Source organism: Ananas comosus, linkage group 1, assembly GCF_001540865.1.
Source record: "Ananas comosus cultivar F153 linkage group 1, ASM154086v1, whole genome shotgun sequence".
Taxonomy (NCBI): Eukaryota; Viridiplantae; Streptophyta; class Magnoliopsida; order Poales; family Bromeliaceae; genus Ananas; species Ananas comosus.
Genome location: NC_033621.1, coordinates 5,071,953 through 5,095,648, shown reverse-complemented (window position 1 = coordinate 5,095,648; position 23,696 = coordinate 5,071,953). Strand labels below are relative to the sequence as shown.

Below are 23,696 nucleotides of genomic sequence, written 5' to 3'. Positions count from 1 at the left end.
TCAAAATTAAAATTTTATATTTAGATTTTAAATTTGAAATTCAAAATTTAAATTCAGATTGAAAAATTAAAAATTTAAATTTAGATTTAAAAATTTAAATTTTAAATTTAAATTTTGAAATTTCAAATTTATTTTTTGTCCAAATTTGAAATTTAAAAATTATACTTTTAATTCAAATTTAAAATTTTAATTTAAATTCAAATTTTAAATTATTTTAAAATAAAATTTAGTAAAAATATTAATATATGTAAGTATCAAATTTTTTTTTGCCAAATAATTTTAAAAAATTTATTTCAGAAAAATTAATTTTATCTAAACTCAACCCCACGCCAGTTCTTCACTAAAAATTAATTCTCCAAATCAAAATTATTTATATAGAAATCACTTTTTTGGAAGCTGAAAGCGCGTGATTCAAAGCTTTTGCCGAAGTAACCATTCGAGTTCGACCCCGAACATTCTGGTTGGAGCACCATTTTCCATCCCCGAAACATTTCACCCACACGTGTCAGCATCCAATTGGTCTTCGCACGTGTAAGCTCTCCCAGTGTCATGGGACGTGGAACTCCACATTAGGCTCGAAGCATCTGGCGACTACTACTGTACTACACACACCCCTCCGCGTAAATAAAAACTATATATACAAACCACTAGTGCAAAAAGAAAAAACAAAAACAAAAACAAAAACCAAAACTAAAATGGCGCGGAATCAACCAACATTTACTCTCTTCCTACTCTTGCTCTTGTTATCAGGTTCATATGCTAATTGATACAGAATATATGTCACTCTCTTTTCGACCACTTAATAATCAGTTCTTGGATGGTCTCTAAATTTAATTCTTTGACATTGCATGTAGAGTGTGTCTTACGATTGCCGATTGTGGCGGCGAAGGAGGATAAGCAGAAGAAGAAGAAGGAGGAGGTCGGGACGGTGATCGGGATCGATCTAGGGACGACGTACTCGTGCGTGGGGGCGTACCGGAACGGGCGGGTGGAGATCATAGCGAACGATCAGGGGAATAGGATTACGCCGTCGGTGGTGGCCTTCACCGTCCACGGCGAGCGCCTCGTCGGAGAGGCCGCCAAGAACCAGGCCTTCATTAACCCGGAGAGGACGATCTTCGGCATCAAGCGCCTCATTGGACGACGGTATATATGCCATGTCATTAATATTTGATGTCTTTAATTTGCGTGCATGCATGTTTGGCTTGTCTTCTGCTTCTGCTTCTGCTTGAAGCTGCAATTTTTTTAGGGCATTTGGCAGGTAATGAGGTTAAACTTTAAAGTGCCTCTATATATATATATATATATATATATATATAGTTGAGCTGGAATGCTATCAGTAGCAAACGGACTCCGTTGCCATTCATTTGTTTTCGATGATGGAGCTTTCAAATCGACGATCGGCACCGTTGAATATGATCTATATCACTTGAAGTATTTAGAAATTAAATTTTAAATTTTTGCGACATCATTTACCTAATGATCAAAGGGTTTCAAAATTAGTAATTTTAATGGTTGATATGAGAGGTTTTTTCGTTTAACGGTGTAAAGCTATCCAAATCAATTGAATTTTGGTTAGAAAATTCTTTAAACTATTTAGAACAAGATCTATACTCTCGATCATGATGACAAAATTTCTATCATCACTTTTTAGAGAATATTCATTTTCAGCCATTCATTTTTACGCCAACTTGATGGATAAGAAAACAATATCGGAAAAGTATGAAATTTGATTTCTAAATATTTCAAATGGTATAGATCATTTTCAACGGTACTGATCGTCGATTTGGAGGCTCCATCATCGAAAACAAATGGGTGGCAACGGAGCCCGTTTGCCTATCTCGATAGTATTCCAGCTTCAAACTCTCTCTTCTCTCTCTCTCTCCTTCTCTCTCTCTTCTTCTCTTATATATATATTATTATATAAATATATATAGTATGATGCCACTATTTTGGTGCTTGTTAAAAGTACCAAGTATTTGGTGCTTGTTAAATTTTTACCAGTTAGATCTTATGCTTTGATCATTTTACCGTTTAAATATTACTATTTTCAACCAAACACCTATTTAACCTTTAGGGGGCTACTTCATCTTCAACCGCACATTTCCTTATCAGAGGGCTAAAAACTTTTACAGCCATTCCAAATGACTTTGGTTACTTTTTAAAACATGAGGATGCTATTATAATATTATAATATATTAAAATAGGCCGGTATGAAATACGGTGCCAAATCCGGGATCAAGATGCTCGAGAGTTGATCAGAGAGAAGTAAGAAAATAAATTTTGCGATTTTTTGAATATCATTGCTAGTGATCGAAGTCCTCAATTTTAACGGCACGTGGTGAGCGGTTGCAAGTTTAACGGTGTAGAAATACCAAATCGCATGAAATTTTGATAGAAAATTAAAAAGAACAAGATCAATAATTTATTATAATTAAGATATATTTTGTAAGATTTTTTATTTTCAAGCCGTTGATTTTTGAGCACTGTGTCACTAGGTTTAAATCGACTATCGAAAATCGCAAATTTATTTTCTAGATACTTCAAATACTCTAGATTTCAACTCCTAAAGGAGTCCGATCCGTCGATTCGAAGGTCCGAACATCGAAAACAAATTAGAAAGCACGGGATCCTCCGCTGCTTTCCATAAGCATCCTAGGGGTTACATATATTATATATATATAATATATAATATAATATTATATATAATAATATATATATATGGCTGGGGGCATTACTATAATCTTGATGAGTATAGGGTCCCTTGTACTTCATAAATTTTTAACCGATTGATTGATGTGATGTGTGTTAGATGATGGTGGCCCCCATTTTAAAATTTTAAGAAATAGTGGTCTACTAGGGTAGTTGCGATAGACTGGTTGAATAGTTATGATTCTACCGGTATGGATAATGATCAGTGGAATTATCTAAGCGGCCGAAAACTGTATGAGTTAAGGAGTCAATACATAAAATATAACTATCATAGTATAAATAATAAATATATATATATAAAAAGAATTAGACTGATAACTTATTAAAGAAAACCAAAGTAACGAGAAATGATGGGTTAAGATGTATTAGTCAGTTAGGAGTTTGATGGCTCCTCAGGGATGAATGCCGTCCCACTGGGCTTATAGTATTTTTCAATTGGTTAGAAATGATGAAAGAGTTGATTCCAAAGGCTAAAAAAACTGGGATTAGCAACAATCAGGATTTTGCATAATAGGCCCAGTCCAACTCTTATACCTCATTTATTATATATATCGTATATATATTAATAATATATATAGTTCCTTATACTATTCTATATTATCGGGCCGGTATATGGTCCGTTTTTTTCGATTTTCGGCCGGATTCAAATCACGATCTACGTCGGTTAAAATGATATAGTGTATTTAAGTTTTATTTAGAAATAAAATTTTTTTTAATATTTTTCACATAATTTTACTTTATGATCAAACCATTTCAAAATTGTCAATTTTCAATGGCTACTTATTGGGTGATGGAGTTAACTGCGGGAAAAGAAGAAGAATAAAAAAAGTAATCTTGATCTTATAAAGTTACTCAAATTTAAAGTTATTCAATTCTCGAAAAATTACTAATATAACGAATCAATAAACAATAATTTCTAAGAATCACATCCTAGATTAATTACGGTGCTGAATCGAGAACCACGTATATACAAAAAAGCCTGAGATATAATATAGTTAGCCTAATTATATATATATTATATATATATATATTTAATATATATATTAATTTTTCAGAGAAAGATAAGCAAACTATCCGTTTCATTTATTTTTTTAGAAATAAACTTAACTGAAATCTGAAGCAACCATACTTCAAATTTGAAATCTCGGATACTAACTATCAAGTTCTTTACAATTACCTCTATATTGTTAAGTTCATCTTTACTTTGCCGCCATGTGGTTTAAAAAAGTTTACTTTATTTTTTCTATGATTTAATTTTTATTTTATCAAAAAATTTTATATGAAATAGAATGGCATGGTAAATTTTTTTTTTTTAAAATCATATAGTACCAATATAAAAAATGTGCTGAACCACGAGGGAGGAAAGTGTAATATTTTAAACTATGGGTGGTAAACTGAAAATGAGCTAAATTGTAGGAGGCCAAGTGAAATTTTTTTATGACAAAGTGAAAATATGTTCAATCTCAGGACGACAATTTGAAGTTTTTTCAAACTTTAAGCCTCAAGCAAAATTTCCGGTTCAGAGTTCTACTTTCCTGCAACTAAAAAGATATTAGACGCTTTTTAATTTTTTTTAAAAAACTAAAAGTGCTCTTCTAAGTTCTATCAGCTCTAATTAGCTAAAGAATGCTACTGAACCAAAGAAGGAATTCTACACTATCACACTTGCACCACGTCATCAATAACAAACCAATTACATTTCTTCTTTTCAAATAAAAGTATAATAAAAATAATTTTTTATAATCATGATAGGACATATATTTCTAAAAGAAGATTTTTGATTGATTTGTTACGCCACGGCATCAATATACCCGTTGCATTCTAGAATTTTTCGAACCAAAGAGGATCATAATAACACTTGATTTTTATGCACCATGATTTCATTTTATGTTTTTATCTACTATATCTATTAATTGTATAGGATGTTATTGGATAATGATAGGAAGAGTCTGGCTATACTACTTGTAAAAGTAATAAGGTTTGGTGCTTATAAATTTTTTACTGTTAGATTTATCTCTAGTATAATTTTCGCTTGTTCAATTATACTATTCAATTAATCACCCACTTAATCCTAAAAAATTACTATCATCCTTACAGCATACTGTTTAATTTAAGAGTTGAAAACCTACCGGCATTAATGACTTGATGTTTTTAAAAGCATAAGGGCTCAATTCATGATATGAAATGATTGGATTAATTTTCTTGGATTAAGTGGGTGATTAATTGAATAGTATAATTGAACANAATGCTACTGAACCAAAGAGGATCATAATAACACTTGATTTTTATGCACCATGATTTCATTTTATGTTTTTATCTACTATATCTATTAATTGTATAGAATTTTATTGGATAATGATACGAAGAGTCTGGCTATACTAATAAAAGTAATAAGGCTTGGTGCTTATAAATTTTTCATTGTTAGATTTATCTCTAGTATAATTTTCGCTCGTTTAATTATACTATTCAATCAATCACCCATTTAATCTTAGAAAACTACTATCATCCTTACAGTATACCGTTTAATTTAAGGATTGAAAACGTACCGGCATCAATGACTTGCTCAATTCATGATATGAAATGATTGGATTAATTATTCCCCTGTTAATCGAAAAAAATGATTGGATTAATTTTCTTGGAACTTTTTTTTTTTTGGGGTAGATTTGATGACGAGGAGGTGCAGAGGGATATCAAGTTCTTGCCGTACAAGGTGGTGAACAAGGATGGGAAGCCATATGTGGAGGTGAGGATAAAGGGAGGGGAGAAGAAGGTGTTCAGCCCCGAGGAGATAAGCGCGATGATTCTCACGAAGATGAGGGAAACCGCCGAGACCTACCTAGGCCGTTCTATCAAAGATGCCGTCATCACCGTTCCAGGTAAGGAACATATATATATATATATATATATATATATATATATAGTGAGGCTGGTATGTTTCTAGAAGCACGAAACTTTCCGTGCTTCCAAGTCGTTTTCAATATTAGGACTTTCAAATCGACGATCGGCTCCATTAGATTTGAGTTAGGATATTTGAAGTATCTAAAAAATAAATTTTTTAATTTTTTAATATTATTTGTCTAGTGATCGAAGGGGCTCAAAATCAATAATTTTAATAGCCGTGGTGAGCCGTTTGCAAGTTTAACGGTGTAGAAATATTCAAATCATGTAAAATTTGGATGAAAACTTTTTTAAACTGTATAAAATAAGATCAATATTTTTGATTTAAAATTTTAAAATCACATCATCATATTTTGTAAGATTTTATTTTTACCTGTTGATTTTGAGCCCTTTCGATCGGCAAATGATATCGAAAAATTATGAAATTTATTTTTTAGATACTCCAAATACTCTAGAGATCGTCGCTTCGAAAGTCCCAACATGAAAACCGACTTGAAAGCACGGAGGGCTCCGTGCTTCTAGAAGCATACCAACCTAATTCTCTCTCTCTCTCTCTCTCTCTCTCTCTCTCACTATATATATATATATATATATATATATATATAGTAAGTCTTGTGTGCTATTAGGAGCACGGATCCCTCTGTGCTTCTAAGCCATTTTTGATGATGGAGCTTTCGAATCGACGATCGGCTCCGTTATACTTGATCTAGTGTATTTGAAGTATTTAGAAAATAAATTTTATGATTTTTTGATATCATTTGCCTAGCGATCGAAAGAGTTTAAAATCAACGGCTGAAAATAAAAATCTCACAAAAAGTGGTGATATAGCACTAAAATTTTCGATCAGAGATTGATCTTGCTGTAAATAGTTTAAAAAATTTTCTATCAAAATTTCATCTGATTTGAATATTTTTACACCGTTAAACTTGCAAACTGTATACATCAACCATTAAAATTTGTTGATTTTAAACCCTTTCGATCTCTAGATAAATAATATCGAAAAATCGCAAAATTTATTTTCTAGATACTTCAAATATGCTAGATAAGTCTAACGGACCCGATCGTCGATTCGAAAACTCCATCATTGAAAACGACTTAGGAGCATGTAGGTCTCCGTGCTCCTAATAGCACATAAGACCTACTATATATATATATATATATATATATATATATATATATATATATATATATATATATATATATATATATATATCTATATGTATGTATGTATGTGTAGAGCTACGTGCTATCGGAAATATAGAGGACTTGGTGCTTCCGATTTTTTAACCCTTGGATCAAGGATTCTACGGTTGGGATGATTGCAGTCCCCCTAGGGTTGAGTAATCTCCATAGGATATTAGAAATGATAAAGGGGGTTGATTTAAGAACTAAAAAGTCGGAAGCGCCGGATTTTCTATACTTTCGATAGTGTCTCTACAAGATACACACATGTATATATATATATGACATTCTCTTTGTATACCGTGCATGAAATGAATAAATGAAGTTAAAAGTCGCATCAGCGAGATACTGCCTTAGGATCTGAGTTTGATTCTCAACTATGCTAAGATCGGGAGGTTTCTTTGGGTTTAGAGAGATTACATCCTTGTCAGAAAAAAAATATTGGCTTAGACGAGGCCAACATCCTGCCTTAAGGTTTAGAGAGATTACATTTTTGTCCAAAGAAAAATTGGATGAAAGGGTCAGCATCCTGTTCATGGTGGGAGATTGGATTGGTTCAAATCATGTTTGAAATGAAGGGAGGCCTGATAGAGCCCACTCACGTTTGAAATGATAGGAGGCCCGGTTAGGTTGAGTCATATTTGAAGTAACAGAGGGCCGGTTGGGCGGAATTACAATCGACATTTATAGACGTTGTGTTTGTACGCTTTAAGTAATTAGCAGTATCTTTTTAACAGCTTAAACTTTTGAAATGAATGATTAGCATAAGTAGGGGAAGGGGAAAAAAATAAAAAAGATAGGCTCTAAATTTTGCATCATTTATATGCCAATTTTGATTGCAATATATAAATTCTGAACAGATGAATCGTCAATAACAGCTTTTGCATCATTTATATGCCAATTTTGATTGCAATATATAAATTCTGAACAGATGAATCGTCAATAACAGCTTTTCATTAGTGTAGTGTCTTTAATTCAGATAATTGGATCTTTTGCAGTAAAAAAGAAATTCACATTTCCAGCTAAGTTTATTTCTAAATAAAATAAACGAAGCGGGTAGCGTGCTACCTATCTCTCAAAAAAAAAAAAAAAAAAAAAGAAGTCCGCATTTGGCGGTCTGTTTTCAGCTTCCACTAAAATTTGCAAATGTTGGATGTCAAATAATCTTTTAAGAAATGCAGTTGAACAAATCATTTTCGAGAATCTCCTACAGATTTTTTTTGGTTGTAATCTTGCAATAACATCTTGCAACAACTAGAAAGAAGTTCTAAATTGAAGTTTTTGCTTTCAGGAGCTCTTGAACTTGTATTCTCGAAACTTTTCCTCTCAGAAGCTGCTTTGAAAGCAAGTCTTTGAATAGAGAAGCTAAGAAGGCACTAAAAGTTCCATAGCATTTCTTCTATATACATCTGAAACAACAACATGAGCCTCACCACATTTACAAGCTAAAACTAAAATTTGGAGCTTCTCTAGTGATTTGTTATGCTCCTTTGCCTTATCTAAGTGAGCCACACAAACTCTTATGCATGCAGCATACTTCAATGATGCCCAAAGGCAAGCCACCAAGGATGCAGGCACCATAGCAGGGCTCAATGTGGCGAGGATCATCAACGAGCCCACGGCTGCGGCCATCGCCTACGGGCTCGACACGAAGGGCCCCGAGATGAAGAACATCCTCGTCTACGACCTCGGTGGCGGCACCTTCGATGTGAGTATCCTCACCATCGACAATGGCGTCTTCGAGGTTCTTGCCACCAGTGGAGACACCCACTTAGGGGGAGAGGATTTTGATCAAAGGCTCATGGATTACTTCATCAAGCTCATCAAGAAGAAGTACAACAAGGATATTTCTAAAGATGGTAATGTTTTACCACGCTCTTAAGATATTAGAGAATGGTCTTCTTTTTCTCACCAACATAAATGAGAGCATAAAAATTTAAGCTGTTAAAGAACGGTGTTATTAATATTTGGCGGTCAACAGGTAAGGCACTTGGAAAGTTGAGAAGAGAGTGTGAGAGGGCTAAGAGGGCTCTCAGTAGTCAACATCAGGTTCGGGTCGAGATTGAGTCGCTTTTCGACGGTGTCGACTTCTCTGAGCCCTTGACGAGGGCTCGGTTCGAGGAGCTGAACATGGATTCTTTTCGAAAGACGCTCGCGCTGGTCAAGAAAGCGATGGACGATGCAGGGTTGACGAAGAGCGACATCGATGAGATCGTGCTTGTGGGAGGGAGCACGAGAATCCCGAAGGTGCAGCAACTCCTGAAGGAGATGTTCGACGGCAAAGAGCCCAACAAGGGGATCAATCCGGATGAGGCTGTCGCTTACGGTGCAGCTGTGCAGGGTGGAATTCTTAGTGGCGAAGGCGGTGAGGAAACGAAAGGTAAATGCTGGGTTTAAACTTTATAGGATAAAATACATAGAATGTAAACTTAGTCTGACATGATAGTTACCCCTCAGAATGAACTTGATTCTATTTGCAAATCAAAACAAAATGAGCATTTATGAGTTAGGCTTGAAAATTTTGGCTACATGGTTATGTAACCATTCTCTGTAACATAGTTGAGCTGATCATTAATTTATTTTTCTTTTCCTTTCCTGTAATAGATATCCTGTTGCTCGATGTTACGCCGCTTAGTCTAGGAATCGAGACAGCCGGAGGAGTCATGACGAAGTTGATCCCGAGGAACACGAGGATTCCGGTTAAGAAGTCTCAGATTTTCACAACATATGAAGATAACCAAACCACGGTCTCGATTAAGGTACATAAAGAATTTTGATTTTCATTTCCTCTCGAATTGTCTTTTCAAATATATCCCTCTAATTTCACAAAATATCTTCAGGTCTACGAGGGTGAAAGAAGTCTAACAAAGGATTGTCGCGAGCTCGGGAGATTCGACTTATCCGGCATTCCGCCAGCTCCAAGGTATACAGAGTCCATGGATCAGATATCTATGATTTCTTTCCTATTTCGTTTTAAATCTCACATACTTTTTTCTCAGAGGAACACCGCAAATAGAAGTCATGTTCGAAATCGACGCCAACGGAATACTACATGTGACCGCAGAGGACAAGGCCATGAAGAAGTCGAAATCGATCACGATCACGAATGACAAAGGGCGACTGAGCCAGGAGGAGATCGACAGGATGGTGCGGGAGGCCGAGGAGTTCGCCGAGGAGGACAGGAAGATCAAGGAGAAGATTGATGCAAGAAACAGGCTTGAGAATTACATATACAGCATGAGGAGTACTATCCAGGATGGGGAAAAGCTCGCGGACAAGATCGACGAAGATGACAAGGAGAAGATCGAGGACGCGCTGAAGGAAGCATTGGAGTGGATGGATGATAATCAGTCAGCAGAGAAAGATGATTATGAAGAGAAATTGAAGGAGTTGGAGCAAATCTGCAATCCTGTAATCAAGAAGGTTTATCAGAGGAGTGCAGATGCTAACAGTTCTTCTGAGCCTGACGAAGATAATATACACGAGTTGTAGATTCAAGTTAGTGTAAAATACATTTAATCTTACTTTGTAGTTTTCTATTGACCTTTTGGAATCTTTAATGTTATTGTCAATTTGATTGATTATGGTGTAGCAATTAGAATGAAAATAAGCCTAAAATTAGTTACCTTTGACACGGGAAAAGGTGAAAACGAACGAAACTATCATGAACTGTGACAAGTTTTGTTGCAGCTGTTGATTCAGATTGAAAATATTGTACTAAATATTTCTCTCAAAANAAAATAAGCCTAAAATTAGTTACCTTTGACACGGGAAAAGGTGAAAACGAACGAAACTATCATGAACTGTGACAAGTTTTGTTGCAGCTGTTGATTCAAAAAAAAAAAAAAGAAGAAAATATTGTACTAAATACTGTAACTAGGGTGCTATCGGAAAGAGAAAAAGAAAAGAAAAGAAAAGAAAAGATCATATAGATTTAGATAAAATTTTTATTCATCAAAACTCTTTGTCTGCATAAATTTTGTCCTTATTTACACTAAATAAATAATAATTCTAATTCTAATCAAATATCAAGATTTTAATTCTCTTCTAATATAAATATATCTAATTCTATTTTTAAAAAACTTTCAAATTTATATCCCTAATTATTAGAAATTTTATTCTATACGGAACACCTTTTAGTTTTTTTTTTAAAAAAATATTCAAAACAAATTAACAGAAATAATTTTTAAAATTCTAATTGATCGTACATGTGTTTTGTGAATGACACCACTCTCATTATTATACACAAGTAACTAGCTGAAAATAATAGAATATATAAGGTACTACAACAAGTAATAAGTTTTTAATATGGGACTAAATTCACATATAGTAAATTATGCACGTATTCGCAAATTAAAGTTCATTTAATGTTGGACCATCCAAAAAGCCCATGCGCCTAAAGAAAGTTCTAAATCATACTACAAATAGAAAAATACTAACAATCGCTACTCGGCCTTAGAATTTTTTATTCTACAACCAAATTTACTATTAATCTGATTTTAATCATTTGATATCTCTCGGTTGGAAATCGGGATGTCTTATTCGTTTTAACTGGAATGGCGTCATGTGAATCAGGGACTGCTCTAATAACGAAAAGTCCCAGATATATTACTCGCTGAGTCATCAAACGAACTAACAAACTACATAGCAAAATCAAAAGATTCATTAAAGGCTGGATAATTGTCCAAATTAAATTGGCGATCTTTCATATTACTACAAACTTTGTCACCTAAGAACAAATATGGCGACACCGTACATAAGACAGAGGAACATCTCAAAAGAGAGACAGAAAAAGAGTGCACGGGAAGTCATCCATGGTCATTCTTTTGAGCTATTAGATGTGGTGTTGTGGCCTCCCCAAATTCTTCGGGCCGCGGGCCGAAGAGGTACAGCGCGAGTTCTCGGGCTCGTTCGTCGGCTTGAGGATCCAAATTTTCGACTCCTCGGCCGCAGGTAGCCAATGCAAGCACTGCTGCAGCTGCCGCTGCTAGAAGGAAAGGAGCGAAGGATAGCAGAAGCTGAAGAAGATTATCTACAAACATCTCAGCACACAATTTAGCAATGAAAAGTAGGGTTATGGAACTACATGTATGGTATAGGGGGTATATATATGATAAATAGTGTGTAGTTATATATATAGGGATATTAAGTTGGCTTTCTCGTGGTGTGGCCGTGTTATACGTGAACAAGACAACATAGCTTTTCTTTTTTTCCTTTCTTTTGAGGGGTCACAAAAAACGAAGGGAAAAAGAGGCACGGGTAGTAAAAAGTGTTAGCTTCACATTTAGGAGCAGGGATCAGCTGTTCAATCCTAGTAAATAGTAACCGAGCTTGAATAAAAAATTCAAACTATATTTAAATCCGATCGAATATAAAAAAATTAAAATTAAAAATCGAATCCGCATAAAAATCAAAAAAAATGTACGGAAACAAAAAAACCATAATAGATATTAAATTAAGTTATTAATATATAATTATAGAGAGAGAGTCTAGCTAGTCTGCTTTCCATAGCATGAAATCCTTCGTACTAATTTATTTTCAATGATGGAACATCTGAATCGACGATCTGCTCCGCTACGTTAGATAAGATCTACGCTCTTAGAAATATCTAAAAACTAATTTTTTAGATTTGATTTGCATAAAATTTTAGGCATCCATACTCATTGACATCACTCTCTAAGTTTGCCAAGCGGACCGGGCAGGCCTGCAAAATATTTATTTATATATATATATATATATATTTTTACTTTTACCTATATATATTCTTCCTTTTTATAAATACTATAAAACCATTTAAATTTTAAATAATTTTCTTAAAAACCTATCTAAAATTTATCTAAAGAAAAAGGTGCGCATCTAAATAATTCCCTGCCTGCACTGCCTGCCGCTTGAAACGATTGGAAATGCAAAGCTATCACCCCCAAGCAGGCAGTGCGCATTTAATTCAATTTGATTGAAAGCAATACAGAAAACTGAAACAGGTCGAGGAAATGTAATTCTGGTACCCAGTAACTTATAATTTATAAGATCAATGTTATAGAATCACCTAAAAAGGGAATAACATACGAAATATACAAACAACAAGATCACTAAATACAAGGGGGATGAACCTTCATTAGATTCCAATTTGCATTGTACACAGTTTTATTTATTGCAAAACCCTAGAGTTACAAACTATGACCAAAGGGGCAAAAGAGTCGAAAGAGTCTTCACCTTCGGCAAGGCTACTCGAGGGACGGTGCAACCTCAGTCGGATTGCCCTCGAAAACATCAGAGTTTGATGATTCTGGTTCTTCCAGCAATTCTCGCGACTGGATCGACTCCTTGTAAGCTGGAGTATCCCTGAAATCCGTCGCCCCTTCATTGTAGGTGGAAACAGCGATCCCACAAGCAATCAGCTGCAAAGTGCAGAAAATGAAGGAAAAAATGGCAGGTTATTAGCAAACAGCACTAATTTGTCTAATAACAGTCAGGACATTCAGTAAGAGCAGGAAAACTTTCACTGAAGATGATCACCTGACATCATTCTTCCAACTGCGTGCGAAGTACAAAGTCAAGAATTGGTATAGTTTCGTATAATACTAGACAGATAGCACAAAAACCACCATTACCCGGTACAAAACTATAGATTTGGCAATTAGACTTTGTTTATGTCTGGATTAAGGTCCAGGTATATATTCACCACGGTTATTAGGGGAGGACGTGACAACAGTTACAAGGAGGCGTGACAAACGGTCTTTGTATCCTCAAAGCACTTTAAGAGACGAAAGTTGCTAAACATGAAACGCACACGCATACAGGACAGTATAGAAAGTTCTGAGTCACCATAACAGCACATTATCAATACATCATAAGGAAAACATTGGATGCTAGAATAACATATCCAGTGTGTCTCCTCTTGTTCGCTCAAAGACCATAGGCCGGTTGGATAAGACATACGAAAGGATTTCTAAGCGATAGAAAGAAGGAATTCTTAATCCCAATTATTAGATGATATTATATATTAGCTAAAGGGTGAAAAGAATTATCCTTAAAAATCATGATTATTATGGCTTTGCAGGGGTAATAAGTCAAGCTTCTGGTGTTTTAATCATCAAGGAAGCTGCTATCAGACACAAGTTATTTTTTGTATTACTTGTTCCGACATCCAAACAGGCCCAAATAGGACTGTGTAAGGATACGCACATAAAGGAATTAACGGAAAAAGAACTTTCGATATGAAACTTAGTTCCTAGGGATATCAAACAGCATCCAGTTCAAAAGTGACAGAGAACATGACAACAACAACTAAGTCCTCTAGGCCTTTCAACCAACTATTTGGGTCAACTATCCGAACCCAATTCCTCCATTATGTTTTGCTTTGTCGGTTCTCCTTTTGACCACTTATAAATAGTGGTCATGGCACTAATCAGTGCTGAGATAAGTAGTCAACTTTAAACTAATGAGAGATAATTAGTGGCGTTCGTTATAACAAAATCATCACTACTTACTACTTAAGCAAGGGATCATTAGCAAAATAAATACTCATGAATATCAACATTTTGCCCAGTCACAAGTTTCACGCATTGTTCTTGGTGTTCTTTTGGCTTAGCTTTTGAAACATCTTCTCTACTCTCACTAGTATCCAACCTTTAAATAGCTGGCAAACAAAAGATTCGGAACTGTACTGTGATAGAAACCTAAAATGAGCTTCCAGGCCCGAATGAAGATGATTCATTTGAAGTTACGCTCGCCGGGAAAAACAGACAGGTCAAGGACAGGATAAGGGTGATCAGAGTGTAGAACGAGACCTCCAACCACTGACATTATTTCCAATTGCTATCTCGACGACGGAAATTCTTGCGCAGTTGCTTCTTCTTCCTCTAGCCCGTCAAATGGGGAATTTCTCTTTCTTCCTTGCCACTCTTAGCAAGCTGCTTTAACGCGAGTCTTTCCTTAAGATGAAGAAGTGGATGAGAGGAGATGTGCACTATTTGCAGTCTTCTCTCGACTGTCACCGGAGAAGCATAACCTTTCCTCCTAATGCAACAGGAATCTTCTAGTTCTTAATACAAAATTTGTTTAAGCGCTGCTTTAACCAGCACTACTCAAACACGCCTCGAGTAGCTCTCCTTCTTTGTGGGCATTTACCTTATCTTTCGCTGTCAAGCTAAAGAGTTTGGTTCAAATGACAGAATGCTCATTTCACAATGGATGTTTCGTTGGCATTTCATCTTCTCATTCAATTTTCATACTAGACATTTCAGTAGATGACTAGATGCTAATCATACACAAACACAAACACAAATTGGGGTCCAAAACCAAATCAATCCGAAACACTTTGATTTCGATTATAAGGGGTGTAAAAAGACCCAAGTTTTAGAATCGGCAAACTTTAATCTCTATGATAGATGACCATATTAAGCTTAGCTTTCACTTTTATAAAATTTCAGTTTGTTTGATTTTGGGAAAAATTATCAAAGCGTACTTTTTCAGTTGTTCAAGATCATGGGATATGATATCAGTAACTGAAATCCTACCAAATCCTCTTAAACCAACCGAGTTGCAATAAACAAACTAGAATTCCAATTCTTTCCAACTGCGACGTGTTTCCGTTTTCGAAAGGATTGATTGCGAATATTCGCAACATGATATTAAGAGATTTTGATGTGTCTATCGTAATTTCTCGCCGCCGCACCGTAAATAACCAGCAATCTCAAACGGAGCCTAAAAGAAGAATCAAAATCAGCTTATATAGTACGTAAAGTAATCAGAAGAGAGAAAGCGGGGGAGAGGGGAGGGAAAGCAGTCTCACGGCGAAGACGATGCCGAAGGCCCACTGGTACTGGACGAAGAAGCCGAGGGCGTCCCAGCGCGGGCCCTCCCAGAAGTCCGGCTGCTCTCCGGGCAGCTGCGGCATCGGCCCCGGCGACAACTCCATCGGAAAACCGGATGCCTCGATCTCCATCTCCACCATCTCCGCCTCCTCCTCCTCGTCCTGCTCCTTGGTGGTGGTGGTGGGGGTGCCGCCGGCGCCTTTCTTGCCTTGCTTGTCGAGCCGCTGGCGCTGGGTGCGGGACGACAGGCCCTTCCTCGCCCGCGCCACATGGAGGCCGCCGCGGCCGCCGGCGCCGGAGAAGGAGAGGGAGGGGTGGTTCAGGTCGTGGGAGGAGGGGAGGAGGAGGAGGCGGCGGCGGCGAGGGGCGGCGAGCGTATGGCTCCCGGACATGTGGGAGATGAGGAGAGACATGGAGACGATGGGTGGTGGCAGTGGCCAGAGGACAGAGACGCGCGAGGGAGACGGAGAGAGTGGAGCTAGCCTGGGAGGTGATAAGGGAGTAATCTAAATTGTTTTTTTCCTTCTCCTCTTTTTTCTTTCTTTTTTTCCTTTTCTCTTTTTCTCTCTCAAGCGGTGGTCACTACACCTTATCACACGATGGACTAACATACTTATCTAGCAGACAGTCCTGATGTGCGAGCAGAAGAGTCTCCTCACCTATATAGGGATTGCACTTTGAGTGGAGGCATAACCTTCGGGTTAGCTAGTTAGATTGGATGACAAGCATATGAATCCCAGCATAATGGATTCGGTATTTCAGTAGAGTGGATTTGGTATTTCAGTTGAATGGATCTAAGGCTGAGGTGCATGTGAGACGTTCTTCACATCGAGCTTGGCTTTACGCGGTATTCCGCGGATGATTTACTCAAGACCGAGTCGGGTGGATAGCATTATAAAGGTAGATGAAACCTTATGAGCAGAATTGTAAATGACATGAATCTAAAATAGAAGAAAACTTAGATGTCAATCAGATGAGCTGTGGATAGCGAAACAGAAAGTAGAATTAGGAGATCTATTTACATTATTGCACGTTGAGTTGCATGACTTACATTGATGCATATTGAGTTGCATGATTGCATGGTTGCATGTTGTGAGGCATGAACATGATAAATGTTAGTTGCATAAATCATTTGATGAAAAATATATATCTGTGGATATTTGTTGGAGTAACATATTGTAGTGCCTCCTTCAGACCTGGTGGGTCGAGCTCTTTCCTTGGGTGGCCGTACCCATTGGGAACTATATTTATATAGTTCTCAGCCTACGTGGTTTTGGGGATTTACAGGTTCACACGCGAGCGACATGACGACGCAAGGAAAGGGTGTAGCTCCGTAGATAGCGCCCTATCACAGAGACCAGAAATAGCGTTACCCCAAGTTGGCCTAGCTAGGAGTTGTAGAAAATAATGCTGTATTAATCTTTATTGTATTTGGAAGAAAAGAAAATGAAAATGTAATATGTTTAAGGCATGTGATGTGAATGCTTTTAATAACTTAGTTGTTTTATATTGTTGATACCTTCCTTATGCAATCTCTATTTGTATGTTGTTCCTGGTTGGAACCTTCCGAACTGTATTGATTGTGACGCCTAGGATGTATAGGAAAAACTCTGTCCGTTCGGCAGTCTGTCGGCGTGCCCGAATCCGACCAAATAGGCGGGTGTTGAGGCGTGATAGATAAAGTGGTATCAGAGCATAAAGAGGATAATAGGGAAATGGTTTAGGTGAACCTAGGAGACCCTAGGATAGTAAACCATAGAGATAAGGCTCGTGAGAGACGAGGACTTGTAACTTGTGGCGAAAGGATAATGAATTGGGTCATGTTGCAAACTTCTAAAACGGATGTTAAAAGTAGACTCAAGGTGTGGTTTATTCTCAACCGATTGTGTTTGTGTTAGGCGCGCACGGCATGAAACCGAGTGATGAGAATAGACCCCCTTGCGCGACTTTCGCCCGATTTGAGTCAATGTCAGTTGTTTCACGCTCGGCCTAGAGGGTCGAGAATCGACCAAGTTGTCGTGTCTCAGGAAGCGACGGCACCGCGCAGGCGATCTTCATCCAGATCGGTACGGGATGGGACAAGTGGTGTCCCTGAGCAATCCGAGGCGAGCGGAGATTTGGAACTTCGCTATTAGTCGGCCATACTCGTGGGAGTAGTGAGGCCATGAGTCGATGTGGTGCAGCATCAGTAGGAGGCTGCCATGCACCAAGAGGACCATGTAAAGGGACTCCAAGAGTCGGTGGATCAGTTAGTGATCGCACCAGTTTCGGCTCCTTGAGTACGGCTAGGAGTCGCGGCGGAAATGTTTCCGTCAGGGTCTGGCAATCCAACTTCTGTCAGTTCAGAGGTGGCGGCGGAGAGGGAGTGGGCTTTGGCGGCCCTCATAACCTTCAAGCAGTTTGATCCGCCTACCTTCGATAGAGCGGATGCAGATCCGTGGACCGTGGTGTTGTGAATCGACTCTATGGAGACCCTCCTTGAGGATCTATACACTGTGGAGCGGGACAAGGTACACCTAGTACTGTGTTGTTTGAAGCAATCGGCAAAGGTGTGGTGGAATGGCGTCAAGCGAAACTGATCTCCTAGTCTCCCTCCTATGACTTGGGAAGAATCTCGGGGATTGATATTCTCTGCCTATTTCCTCGACAATGAAAAGAGAAGCTTCCGGAGAGGTTCTGGAAGCTGCGATAGGGAGACCGCACCATGAGGGTGTACGAGCGGGAATTCTTCCGTATCGTGAGTTGTGTCCCGAATGTGGTGCGAGATGACAAGATCAAGTTGATTGCTTGTACGGGGATCTCGGCCGGAGATTTTCAAAGTCGTGCACATCCTTAAGTTGCAAACTTTGCCGAAGTCTTGAACCGAGCGTTGTGGGCAGAACATGGCAATGCCTTCACGTGGGTAGAGTGCGAATCTATTGGGCGAGAGACGAGAGTAATGCAACCAAGGAACATTATGGGCGGTCAATCGAGCTCTGAGCGACCCTCGAGACAGTTGCAATTGCAATCCCGAACCTCGGAAGTGTCTTCTGTTTAACTTTTTTCGAGATGCGGGATTATAGAAGTTCTCACTAGGCGCGGTGGTGTGCGTTGCGTGATGAGATATGCATTTGTTGTGGGCAGCCGGGCCATGTGCGAGATGAGTGCCGCTGGGGGATGACCAGACCTTTGCATTGGTGACGGCCTTCTCCTCTCCAAGACAGCCTCCGGGTGTGCCACCTATAGCATGGTCTGGAGGGCGAGTGTAACATATCGAATTCCCTCAATAAGTTGCGCCGAGCTTCCATCAAAATGAGCGGAGCGCGGAGTCGGATGAATTGGAACGCTCCGCAAAGTGTTTTAAACGCTTTGGAATGGGTTGCATAGTGGTGTAAGGACTCGTGAGAGCAGGCTGGAGAAGTTTCAGCTTGTATGCTGAAAGTTGGGCTCTCGGGGTCCGGACCCTGTGCAGGGTCCGGACCCCGTAGCCGCAGACAGCCCAAGTGGGGCTGCCTTGTTTTGTGGAAATTGGAGGGGGCTTAGTGCAAATATGCCATATATGAGTGTCTAGGTGTGGTTGTAATGAGGAATAGTCCTCATTTCTCTCATCTCCTACCTAATGGAAACCCTCTTTCTCTCTCTAGATCCTTCTCTCGCTCTCCTAAGGTGTGCTCCAATGGTGGAGCTATGGTGGAGAAGAGCTTGCTTGGTGGTGGTGAAACCCTCTTATGGCAACCTAGCTTAGAAGAGAGCTTCATTTTGAGATAAGTTTGGTATTATTTGAGGTTTTTGTGGTTAGGGTTTGGTGTTTCATTCTAGTATATGCTTATGGAGGAAGCTATGGTGGACGAATTTCTTATTATGTTTATGTTGCCTTTTCTTGAGCATATATGTGTGTTATGGCATTCATGCATTATAGGGTATTGGGTATGGTTGGGAATCATGTATATGCTTTCAATGTTGGTGAACATATGAATTGATTAGTGGACCATGCATGTGAACCCTATGAAATGTATGAATTGAATGTGGACTATGACACTAGTAAACAAAGATGACATCGACATTAGAGGGCGAGTGTGGCCAACTATATGTATGCTTGATGAGGTAAAACTTTAAGAGCATTATGGATGTTGAGTTATGATGTTGATAAACATTATGTGTATTGTGAAATGTTAAACTATAACGTTAGTGGACATTGTGGTAAGTGTGGCCCTGAACATTATGGCATGTTGTGCTAGATGAGGTAAAATCCTTAGAGCATTGTGGCAAGTGGCCAAGTATGTGATATACTAGATAAGGTGAAATCTTTTTATGCATTATGGCAAGTGTGCCCTCGGGCATTGTGACATTATGGCAAGTGTGGCCTAGTAAGTGGTATACATGACAAGGTAAAAATCTATTATAGCATTGTGGCATCGTTGCTTTTGGCAAAATAGCAAGTGTGGTTATACGTCCTCAAAATTGAGGATTCGATCAATACTCACATAAGGTCTTGGCTTGAGGAAGGTCGCTCTCCCTTGAGCGGCGTGCTCCGGAGTTGTCACCACTGGGCATGGTTAAGATCCCCCCAGAAGACGGTCCCTAGGTGATTCGAGTCTCCCGATCGAACGAAATTTTGGGTTGTGAGTTTTTCGGGTTAACAAGTGTTTACCAGGTTAATTGGGTAAAAGCCAAAGTGAATGTGAATAATGCATGCATTATCATATTTATGATCATATATCTGTTGACCCAGTTTCTTTGCAGGCATTGTAATAGCATTGCATTAGTTGGTTTGCTATCTATCTACCTTTCTCTTACATATGCCTGAGTAGACCTAGTAGGCGAGTCGGTGGAGTCGGCGGCCGAACCCACTGAAAACTTTGTTGTATTTCTCATCCTACTAACCATGCAGGTTCTAGCGCGTGCGAGGCGATCGAGGTTCGCGGCATGGTTATCGTGCTCTAGGTAGCGGACTACCATTGTGAGTCACCTTTTGTATATTTCATCTATTAAGTTGATAAATGAAAAATATAATAAATTCATTTGGGAGATGGATATGTATATTGGATGAATGAATGTAAAGAATTGTATAAGCTTTGTATTTGATTCAAATAATCAAGTTGCAATGTATGAATGTAATAGTTAGATTACTTTCACTTGTGTTGGTTGTTGCTTGCCCTCGTGTAAGCCGTGTATACTTGCATTCTCCTTGTTTGAATTGCTATGCTATACATGTATTGGTGGAGCCTTGGGCGGACAGGAAAGGTGCTGTCCGTTCGGCGTCTGTTGACGTGCCCGAACCGACCAAATTGGTGGTCGCGGTGTGTGACAGATATAATGGTATCAGAGCGTGAAAGGTGAAAGTATAGTATGGACCTAGGAACCTTAGGATGGAAGCTATAAGGCTTTAGGTTCATGAAATGGAAACGAGAATATGGATTTGTGGCGAAAGGTTAATCGCTTGGGTCATGTGTGGTATGCCTCTTAAACTGATGGTAGGGGGGGGATCCAAGGTGTAGTGTGTTTTCATCAGGGTTTGTTCATGTTGGGTGCACACAACATGAAACCGAGTGATGAGAATAGGCTTCCTTGCATGACTTTCACCTGGATTTGAGTCGGGATTAGTGTTGCGTTTAGGTGTCGCGCGCTTGATTGAGGGTTGAGTTGTTGTGCGTTCGGTGGTTAGGCGTGGCCGATCTTCAAGGAGATCGATGTGGATTAGGACAAGTGATGTCCTTGAGTTGGCCGAGCATAGTGTAGACTCGGGGCTTTAAGATCGATTGGCCGCACTAGTTGTAGTGGTGAGGACGGGCCGATTTTGTGCAATATCAGCAGGAGACTGCTGTGCACGAGGAGTAGCAAGATTGGAGGCTTTTAGAAGGTTGTGGATGGTCTTTTTCACAAGTCGTTGATCCGCTTGCTTTTGATGGAGTGATATTCGCGGGACGGAGATATGTAGGACGATTCCATGAAAATTCTCTTTGGAGTATTTGTGCATGTTGGAGCGGATTGAGGTGTACTAGCCGCATGTTGTTGGAGTAGATCGACTGGTGGTTGATCATGTTAGACTCATAAGTAGCCTGTGATGGATGACGGAGCGATAGCTAGTTTCCATGAGGCTGAGCTTCGGGAAGTGATATCATTGGTTTACCTTCTTGACAGGGTGTGGAAGCTTTAGGATAGGTTCTGGAAGTTGCGATAGAGTGACCGCTTAGTGATGGGGTGTAGAGACGAGTCCTTCCATATGCCGAGTTACATTTCATACTTGGTGTGAGGCGATGGAAGGAAGGCCGATTGTTTAGTGCGGGGCCTTCGATTGAGAATGTTCGAGGTTGTATAGTCTTGTGACTTGCAAGCCCCTGACGAGGCCTTAGATTGGGTCTTGTACGGTGTGGTGAGGTGCTGTTATGCGCGAGAGGAGCGCATGTCGCTTGGTTGCAAGATGAGGAATGACGCGACTGATGAGTGGATCGGGTGGTCGATCAAGTTTTCAGCAACCCCGAGAAAGTCGTGGTTGTGACCCCGAGGTCTTTTGTTGACCTCGTAGTGAGGTGATAGTTGTGGTGGTTCCTACTTGATGCAATGGATGCGTTGCAGGATAGATGATATGCTTGGTGTTGGCGACAGACCCGGATGTGGGTTGAGTGTTGGTTAGCTGATGGTCGGACCTTAGCATTGGCGACGACACTTTTTGAGACCGTTAGTGAGTGTGTCACCTGCGGCATGGTCTAGAGAGCATGTATGATCAATGGTGCGATCGGAGGGTTCTCAATGAGCATCGAGTGGTTATGGACAAGCGAACCTAGTTATGGAATCCACTGCTACTGAGGGTGTTGTAGTAGGAGTAATACTTCGAAAGAGGTTGCATGATTCGATCTGAGGTGGATTCGGAATGTTGCATGCATAGGTATATTTGGGATAGAGATGTGGATAGATTAATCCCCTGGCATGCATGTGTGATAGTAGTATCGCCTACCAAGTGGATAGGTATGATTGGGTTGTGCCAGCGAGTTGCGAGTCGAGGATTAGACTCGAGATTAAGGTAGATCTGGTCGACTAACTCTCTGGGCAATGTGAGTAACGGATTGTGAGAGTTAAGTTGGGATGTTCGAGGACAACTTTGTAGTTCGAGAGTTTTGGACGATGTTCCGATGGGTCGAGTGGTGGTAATAGCGTCCCTATTGCGGAAGTGGTTGAGTGATCGCCGAATTTTGGCGAGTGGCCGAATGGTACCTCAGCGATGGTGAGGGAATTCGTGTTGGTGTAGTGGGCATAGGTTGAGTTGCCTAGTGCATAACGTGTAGTGGAACGCACGGTAGCGTAGGACGCTCGAGTGTAGGTGTCCGTGGAGTGTGGATTGTGGCTCAGCCGAGAGAGTGTGTTGGCAGTAGCACTTGAGCATTGTTGGGTGTGAAGTGTGCCATGGATCACTCGTAGGGCCGATGGCTCTCGCTAGGTGCTTAGGAGCCGATAGTGATGTCGGTGGCTCGGTAGAGCGTTTCGTGGATGTGACGATGGTAGCGGGTGTTGATTGAGGTCTGGATTACTCCTGATTAAAGTTGATATGCGAAATCTCAAAGGTAGACTCTGCCAGGTGATGATTGGGTCTGCGTTGCTAATGAGGGACGCTGCGTAATGTTAAGACTGGTTAGGCTGTAGGCCTATGTTGGAATTGTGGTCTGTGGACCACCTGTGGCGTTTTGAGACGGACGATCTGGTTGATTGATCCCGTAATGAGGGAGTGCTAATTATGTCCGAATGGCTTGAGCGTAGTGACCGTTGGAGCAGAGGCTCGCTCATATTGCTCGCGTGTTGGAATCGCCATGTCTGGCGCTATCGGTGAGTTGAGGTTGGATGCACGAACGGAGTGTTCATGGGAACTCATCGAGAGAATAATGTGATGTTGAGACGTGGTAAAGGAAGTTCTCTATAAGACGTTGGAATTATGATAAACCACGTGAGATTGGAAAGACTAAGCTCCTAAGAAACCAGAGTTGGTTGATGCACCGAATTGAGCCATCTCATTGTAGAGCTCAAGACCATGGTGGTTGGAGCATTCGCGGTTCAGCGATACGTTGTGATGTCGCATGAAGCAATTCTAGTTAAGGAAACCAAAACGAATTTCACCAA

General features: G+C 39.5%; 2 protein-coding genes across 3 annotated transcripts; one reads left to right on the top strand and one right to left on the bottom strand.

Annotated features, from left to right (window-relative positions):
- On the top strand, positions 691 to 10,369 carry LOC109709004 (luminal-binding protein 5-like). The gene is made up of 8 exons (XM_020231023.1): positions 691 to 750; positions 855 to 1,146; positions 5,374 to 5,588; positions 8,325 to 8,651; positions 8,774 to 9,172; positions 9,397 to 9,551; positions 9,633 to 9,715; positions 9,792 to 10,369. The coding sequence occupies exons 1-8, from the start codon at positions 696 to 698 to the stop codon at positions 10,282 to 10,284; spliced, it is 2,019 nt and encodes a 672-aa protein (XP_020086612.1). The 5' UTR covers positions 691 to 695; the 3' UTR covers positions 10,285 to 10,369.
- LOC109716029 lies at positions 12,780 to 16,204 on the bottom strand. 2 transcript variants are annotated; one of them, XM_020241305.1, is made up of 2 exons: positions 15,587 to 16,198; positions 12,780 to 13,190 (listed from the first exon to the last, which is right to left on the bottom strand). In XM_020241305.1, exons 1-2 carry the CDS (start codon positions 16,019 to 16,021, stop codon positions 13,017 to 13,019), a joined length of 609 nt encoding a protein of 202 aa, XP_020096894.1. In that variant the 5' UTR covers positions 16,022 to 16,198; the 3' UTR covers positions 12,780 to 13,016. The 2 variants fall into 2 exon arrangements, with proteins under 2 accessions (XP_020096894.1, XP_020096901.1); XM_020241312.1 differs by lacking the exon at positions 12,780 to 13,190 and adding an exon at positions 14,301 to 15,498 and having other exon boundaries at positions 15,587 to 16,204.

What these genes read in the sequence shown, in the direction of transcription:
- LOC109709004 (XM_020231023.1), top strand. Translation starts at nt 696, where the DNA reads ATGGCGCGGAATCAACCAACATTTACTCTCTTCCTACTCTTGCTCTTG. An exon ending in ACTCTTGCTCTTGTTATCAG is followed by an intron (nt 751 to 854) that starts GTTCATATGCTA and finishes CATTGCATGTAG; the next exon opens with AGTGTGTCTTACGATTGCCG. An exon ending in AGGCGGTGAGGAAACGAAAG is followed by an intron (nt 9,173 to 9,396) that starts GTAAATGCTGGG and finishes TTCCTGTAATAG; the next exon opens with ATATCCTGTTGCTCGATGTT.
- LOC109716029 (XM_020241305.1), bottom strand. Translation starts at nt 16,021, where the DNA reads ATGTCTCTCCTCATCTCCCACATGTCCGGGAGCCATACGCTCGCCGCC. An exon ending in CCTTCGGCATCGTCTTCGCC is followed by an intron (nt 13,191 to 15,586) that starts GTGAGACTGCTT and finishes TGCACTTTGCAG; the next exon opens with CTGATTGCTTGTGGGATCGC.